Raw genomic sequence first — 7,579 nt, 5'->3', positions numbered from 1 at the left:
TGTTTGTTTATTTTTTATGGGACATTTAGAACTGTTTATGTAGTGTACCTCATAACTTCTATTTTACAAAAAGTTGCACTTACTCATTAAACTGAACGCCAAAAATTGGTCCTTTACAGGAATTTCAAATTTATATTCCACATCGTTTATCATAAATAATACTGAAATCGTTTGTCATTTTTTAGAATAGAGATTTGTCGATTACCTAAATCTAAAATGAGCTTATGGACAAATGACAACAAATATTTACGAATATTTATGTTCCATTGAGAGCAATTTTCACATGGATTTCTTCAGTTTCTCGTGCAACACTCGTGCAGTACGAGAGCCCTTAGAGAAGGAAAGAATGAAAGGTTTTGCCAATCGAAAACGCTATTCTCAGAGTAAGAAATAAAGATAGAGATACCTTGATGCTTATCTATGCGTGCCATCATCTCGTTTGTTTACTAACATTGCAGGAGGCTAAGTTGTCACATTTCACGAGGTAGTTTTTAAGGGAATAATAATAACATATGCATCTGGAGTAATCTAAATGGATTTTTAAATGCTTATACGAGTTCAGTAACCCAAACAATTAGTACAATTAAACGGCGTAACAAGAAAAGTTATGGTGATTAGTGCACCACATCGGCAACGCTGTAGCTTTGTTTTCCGTTGAGAGGTATTTTGTTTATTTCGTTAAAACGTGATTCCTTAATTTTTAGGCGTTTTTATAGTGCAAGACTTATTCGATTTATGGTGTATTAATTTATGGGAGCGCTTTGAAATGGGGAAAAGCTGTATTATTTGTGGAATTATTGAATTACCTAACTCTAACATAACCTTTCATCGGTATTTGTTTTGATGTCATAGACGTGCATACGGGAATTTTCGCATTTTAATGTGTTTAGATTTCCTTCTAAGTTCCCACTTTGAAGTATCACCATACCTTATCATAGATCAATAGGGACCTTTCAAACACATACACCTTTTGATCATAAATATTTAGTGATACGTTATTACGTTTGCACATGTAAACAAAACATAAACTTTGTTGCCCATAAAGATAAATAAACCCTACGCCACTGACGAGATGTTGGTTCAAAACAAACATTCACGTTGTTATAGCGTACGCGTACTCTATCTTTATATTCTTTATCGCTTTCAGTAAAATTGGCGCATGCCTACATTTGTCTGCCAAAAGTTAAGGAAATGCCTTCAGTAAAAATAGTAAATTTATAACCACCATACTAAAGTAATCTCAGTAAAAATAGTAATCAAAGTCAATTTATGACTGCACCCTAACTATACAGTACAATACTGTACGAGTTTCAACCGTCAAATGTCTAGCTATGTGTACAAAACGACGCGACGAGGGGTTCTCCTCGCTAAAACGGTATCTTATCAAGTTCGTTTGTGTAGTGGTAACTTTAGGCACCTGGAAGTGCTAAAGGATGAAAATAACGTTGCTATCGTTACGATGAAACGCGCACCAGTGAATAGCCTGAATACTGAACTTCTGACTGAGATTTCAAGCGTTTTAACCGATTTAGAAGAAACCAAGTGTTCAGGAATGATTTTAACATCGGTAGGTATATTGAGAAATCGTCTATCTACGTTTTATCGTTACAGTTTTCCGACAAAGTGTTTTGCAGCGGACTAGATATTTACGAAATATTTAAATCGAAACCGTCGGCGATCGGGACGTCATTCTCTACACTTTTGGAGGTCTTCATAAAACTATACGGAAGCACGTTTCCGACGGTGGCTGCAATCACTGTGCGAATTTTCTAACATTGTTATATCGAAATTGATAGCGTTGATGGTTTAGGGTCACGCGCCCGGTAGTGGTTGTTTCCTCAGTATGTCCTGTGAATACCGCATAATGGTGCAAAACTTTAGAATTGGTTTAAACGAAACGCTGTTAGGGTTTCGTGCCCCTTTACCATTTGTAAAATTGATGCTAAACACAATCGATCATAGAAACGCAGAGCTGGCCTTAACATCGGGTAGACTTTTTAGCACAAATGAAGCATTACAAGTGGGATTGATTGATGAAATGGCAAAGGATAGAGCTGACGCATTTGATAAAGCAAATTACTTCCTGAATCAGTTGAAAATGAGACCTCCAATAGCCAGGCATTTTACTAAACAGAGTATGAGAGGAGCCCTTCTGCAGGTGAGTTGTTGCCGTTACCATTAATAGTAACCCATCCTAAACCTGTACCCAGAATTTGCCGTATCGATGTTTGCCCGATATTTTAGAGTGTACCAGAAAGAATATACGTATTTGAACACATATATTTCAAGTTTATGCAACCAGTGTTCAATTATGTCCTCCAGCAGCGACACGAAAGATCCTAGGAACGAGCTCACATTGATTCAAATTCCTCCCATACTCGACAAAGCATGATCGGCGTCACTGATGATATATATCAGTACGGATCTGGTACTTTATTAACTATTCGAAGTTCTGTGCTAGTGGAGACCCGTACAGAAAATCAAATCCGGTGAGCATGGAGGCCAGATAAAGTGCTAAATCCATAAACATATACATTGCATATAACATGCACATTCCACCTGGGATTTTGTATATCCATAGAATGTGGAAAAGTATGTCGCAAATGTCCGATGTATGCGCATGGAATATAAGTTTGGCAGATTTCACATAATATATAGTATATACGTTTTGGATGTCTTATGTATATGCATCAGACATGCTGTGTATATTGGTATACTGACAACTGGATATACCATGAATATTCCTGTAATATGCAAATATGTTCAATAGGATATTCTATGTATATTGTATACATTTAGAATGGATGTTCTATAGAGATTCCTCTAACATTCGGGAAGTATACTAGCATCTATACCTACATAAATAAATTTTTTTCGCCGAGTGAAGCTTTTTGTTTATTAAGTCTCCTAGTATACAATGGAAAATGCGCTTAAGAAATTATTATTGTTTTATTTAACACTGTAGTCTTGAGTCATCTTGATCGTGTTCTTGTTCAACACTATAATAGCGCGAGTTCATAACAAATAGGTTGCTAACATACCTGCCATTCTTGTCCTTATATTAATTCCCATCCAGTCTTTACATCTCACTAACACATATTTGCAACGTTAGGTCATGCTCACACGAAATAAAAATCATTACTTTCACTGTCCAAATTAGACAAACAAACTCATTAATAACTCCCGGAATAACACTCCTGATTTTTAAAAAAATGAACTGTATTTGCAATAGCACCTTACTATCTTCATCACCGTAATTCACAGAAAATGAGATGCTAATCATATATTAATACGTTTGTAACGTCGGTAATACAGAAAACGCATGTATCAAATCCAAAACATATGTACATAACATATAATCAGATGTATACAGGGTGGTGCCTAGCGCAACGCAGCGTAGGGATTTCAATGGTAATTTCTTTCTAGTCAATTACTAGCTCCCCTAATTATTTTAGAGCAAAAGTCTAAATACGTTTCTTTTAGAGAAAAAAATACTGCATCTGTTCATACTCTTAGTTATAATTTTTCATTTTTCAAAACCATAGAAATCGACAAAATAAAAAATTACATTTTTATAAATCAGTGATGCTTTGGAACCTTTTAACAAACTACAAGCGCATCGCATCTAAATTTATTATGGTTGTTTGACGTCGAACGATTTTCACACTTAATTCTGTTTCAACTAACCGACGCAATAAAAGGCATCTTAGGGTAATGTTTTTTTAGAGAATGTATGCATCAGATACTATTTGTTTATCATTTTCCCGAATCAGAGTACCTACATAATCGAACAAAAAGAAATTGATTTGAAGAAGAATTGTTCTTAAACTTATATTCGGATTTTCCGCTACTGCAGCCATAAGAAGAATATGTATTGTAGTTTTCCTGATGGTTTTGACGGACATTTTGAACGTTATTGCACTTGCAGTTCTTTAACTAATTTATAAACAAGTATAAATTTAATACCATGCGATCAAAAATAAGTTGCTGTCGAGTGACCTTTGGAATTTTTGTTTACATGGGAAATCGTACTTAACTTGAACTTCCAAAGGCGACTCGACGGCAACTCATTTTCGCCCGTTATACGTCAAAGGCAAATATGAAATAATGAAACGTGATCGCTGTTTTTTTAGGTAATTTCAAGGCATATTTGATTTTGTGTAAAATGAACCTTTTTATTTTGTCGATTTCTACGGTTTTGAAAAACGGAAAATTATAAGTAATAGTATGAACAGATGCAGTATTTTTTTCTCTAAAAAAAAACGTATTTAGATTTTTGCTCTAAAATAATTAGGGCAGCTAGTAATTGACTATAAAGAAATTACCATTGAAATCCCTATGCTGCGTCGCGCTAGACACCACCCGGTATACATAGAAGGCCCTCGTGAGGAGGTATAAGATTTATACATAAAAGATACATACAATGTGTATGACTAAACATCCATAGCACATCCAAAATGTATATTTATAGAATATCCATACTGGACATAAAATACATTATGTCTATAATGAATATACATAGTATATACATAAGATGGACAGGATATTCCCTGTACATTATGGATTTAAAATGTATATACATAAGATATCGAATGCTATGTGGGACTGTATATATATTTAATGTTGGATCTTTATATTTGAGCGCCAGCTAGCCATATTTGAAATATTGACGATAAACCAATTATGGTAATAATATTGTAACCGAAGCAAAATCCACTAAGGTATCTAAACCAACAAGCTTAATCATGAACTTGGTAAAAACATGGCGGGCAGGGAACATTCGTTCCTCCCACAACCACACCACACCGCAGCTATCCATAGTTTAGACGTGTAGATAAAGTATGTGGTACGTATGTTCTTTTTTACACCGTGTATAATCGTGACTGAAGTGGTATAAATGTGTTAATAATGCAAAGTTTTGATTACAGGATATTTCAATTAACCGAGAAATGTACGTTGAAGATCACGTCTCGTTACTGTTGCAACCTAATATAAGACAATTAATCACAGTATATATGGCAAACATAAAAAATAAAAAGAATTCCAAGTAATTTTACCAATTGTAAAGCACACAAGTTGCCAATGACAGATTACAGAGATACGAGGACTACGCCCGTGCCGTGACGATCCCCGCGCCGTCCGACTGCCCGTCGAGGTCCGCTCCCCAAAATCGCGCAGCCCTTACACAATTTTTAATTATCGGTCAGGAGTAACTTTACATGGGATTGTAACGCGTACGTAACTAAACAAGTTCAAATTGTGCACAACCCTTGTGCAGGTAAAGCGCATTTTTTAAAGACCCCTACGAAATTTCTTCCATAAATAAGAAAGTTGGCACTGCACATCGTACACAAAACCAAATTTAGAAAATGGTGCTACTTTTGCTTTTATTCCAAGTGGCTATGCATCAAATTTCATTTGAATGCCTCCCTAAATAAGAAAGTTGGCACTGCGCCTGCACAAAACGAAATTTTGAAACTGGCGTTAAATTTGGTTTTATTCCAAGTGGCTATGTATCAAATTTCATTTGAATGCCTCCCTAAATAAGAAAGTTGGCACTGCGCCTGCACAAAACGAAATTTTGAAACTGGCGTTAAATTTGGTTTTATTCCAAGTGGCTATGTATCAAACTTTATTTAAATGCTCAATGGTTATATTTCTTCCAAACGTCCCAATCGCCCTTTGTAGGTACTTTCCTTTGACAATTCACTCTTAAGATATAAGGAATTATAACGGATCACGACAAGGGATCGAGGATGAATGGTTAGTATAAATTAAATCCTTTCGTTGAGACCTTTCATTAGAGTACCATGAAGGATGAAACTAGTTCCACTCCCCCCCTTCCCCCTCCACCCTGCACTTTGATAAAAGGACAGAAAGAAGGGCAGTAGTTTGTAGAAAACTGTTACTTTCGTTGAGACCTTTAATTAGAATACAAGGAGAGATTAAATTAATTTTTAAACCCCTCGCCCCCACAGACCCCGTCGCTCACTGATCTCGAAAAAGAGTCGCAGGGGAGTTATAGTTTGTATAAACCAATTTATTTCGATGAGACCTTTCGTTAGAATACCATGAAGGGTAGAACATTTGTTAACCCCCCCCCTTTTTTTTAAAGTTTAAGTTGGCACCACTAAAGGCATGCGTATGCAAAATCTGAGAGCAATTGGTTGTCGTATGTAAAAGTTATGCACGTTTTACTTTCAAAACAGCATCTCAGGAAATAATTCGTGGGGGGGGGGGGCCTTTTAGACAGCGAAATTTGATGGCCGCCTGGCACACCTTCAAGGTATAGGCTACCCACTGCAAAAAATTCCTCTAGGACCATTCCCCTAGAAGTAGTTCAAAACGGTAGAAGTGGATCCGGACGGACGGACAAATCGCAAACAATAGCACATTTATTTTAATTCTTAAAAAATGCGCTAAACATTTAACAGAACCGCGGTGACGAAAAATTAGGTAAGTAGGTACTGTGTTTCTGCTATGCCTTCGCATGTCTAAACAAGTTGGAAAATACTTGATGCATCGAGCTACTTGCGTTTTTGTCCGACGGATTGAGGTTTTATTACCGCTGAAATATAATATGTATGCAAAGAATTGTGACACAAAGCTAATGCTTCAAACCCGAGCATTCTACAATGAGTCCTACGAGCGTTATACTTTAAAAACCTTTGCAGCCGACCGACCGACCGGGCAAAGTGAATATACAGGGTGATTTAAAATTGAGTGCAAAGATTTTAAGGGTATATTTATCAGCCAAAAATAAGAAATGTTTTTCATATAATAAATAATAATCCTAACTTGTATCGTTTTCTCGATACAGGGTGTAAAAGTTGTATTAAAAAGTCGGTTTTTACTTATTTTATTCCTACCACAGCAAGGCCTTTATAACGACACATAAGCGTACCAAATTTTATTTAAATCGGCTGAAAGGCTTTTGAATAATGGATAAAAACAGATTTTTTTCGTGTGAGTTCTGTGCGCCATTTTTGGAGATCGAGTAAAATTTCATTGTTAATTAAAAGTTATAATCAAAAGTCGTATAACATTTTCGAACAAAATTTATAATAAGAGGCGTTTTTATGCAACCAGGAATCTTCGTCGTGTAGTGAAAATTAATGGTTATGGATTTTCAACCGTGTGTGGTACCAATAAGTGTAGCCTCTTAAAGTGTAAGCGAACAAATTCGTTTCGGAGTATTATCGGAATATCATTTAAATTAATTATTACCACAGAAACGTGGAGGTGCAAGGTGCAAAAAGTTTCATTGTGCCATTTTTGAAGTGCTCAGTTACGTTAAAAAAACAAGTTTATCAGTCAAAACTGCACCTCTCTTGCGTATATGAGCTCTTATTAGATTTACATTAAACAGCAATCAGTAAAAAGGCGAAGACAATTAATTCGTGCGTTTGTCGACCGTCAAAACCGTAAAATTTAAGGGTAATTTTGGACATTTCCATACTGCGGAATATTGGTAACTATCGCAGTAAAATGCGAGAAACCTGAAGCACGGTTTGCTTTGGATTCAAGTTCGTCAATCATCTTTCGAGATTCACTTTGGTGATTGCGCTGGTGTTCTTAA

At 35.9% G+C, this 7,579-nt stretch overlaps 1 protein-coding gene across 5 annotated transcripts; it reads left to right on the top strand.

Annotated features, from left to right (window-relative positions):
* The first annotated feature begins 468 nt into the window (after positions 1-468).
* Positions 469-5,139, top strand: LOC116173630 (enoyl-CoA delta isomerase 1, mitochondrial-like). 5 transcript variants are annotated; one of them, XM_031491250.1, is made up of 6 exons: positions 469-661; positions 717-1,567; positions 1,612-1,758; positions 1,811-2,158; positions 4,929-5,047; positions 5,097-5,139. In XM_031491250.1, the coding sequence occupies exons 2-6, from the start codon at positions 1,322-1,324 to the stop codon at positions 5,122-5,124; spliced, it is 888 nt and encodes a 295-aa protein (XP_031347110.1). In that variant the 5' UTR covers positions 469-661; positions 717-1,321; the 3' UTR covers positions 5,125-5,139. The 5 variants fall into 5 exon arrangements, 2 of the variants coding, with proteins under 2 accessions (XP_031347110.1, XP_031347109.1); XR_004145967.1 differs by lacking the exon at positions 5,097-5,139 and adding exons at positions 2,211-2,489; positions 4,643-4,846 and having other exon boundaries at positions 474-1,567; positions 4,929-5,051; XR_004145966.1 differs by lacking the exon at positions 5,097-5,139 and adding exons at positions 2,245-2,489; positions 4,649-4,846 and having other exon boundaries at positions 479-1,567; positions 4,929-5,051.
* Positions 5,140-7,579: the final 2,440 nt, after the last annotated feature.

Source organism: Photinus pyralis, unplaced genomic scaffold (assembly GCF_008802855.1).
Source record: "Photinus pyralis isolate 1611_PpyrPB1 unplaced genomic scaffold, Ppyr1.3 Ppyr1.4_LG6, whole genome shotgun sequence".
NCBI classification, from domain to species: Eukaryota; Metazoa; Arthropoda; class Insecta; order Coleoptera; family Lampyridae; genus Photinus; species Photinus pyralis.
This window is presented reverse-complemented; position numbering and strand designations above follow the sequence as displayed.

Coding starts and splice junctions, on each gene's coding strand:
- LOC116173630 (XM_031491250.1), top strand. CDS start 1,322: ATGTCTAGCTATGTGTACAAAACGACGCGACGAGGGGTTCTCCTCGCT. Junction 1,759..1,810: donor CGACGGTGGCTGCAATCACT/GTGCGAATTTTC, acceptor TTGATGGTTTAG/GGTCACGCGCCCGGTAGTGG. Junction 2,159..4,928: donor TGAGAGGAGCCCTTCTGCAG/GTGAGTTGTTGC, acceptor TTTTGATTACAG/GATATTTCAATTAACCGAGA.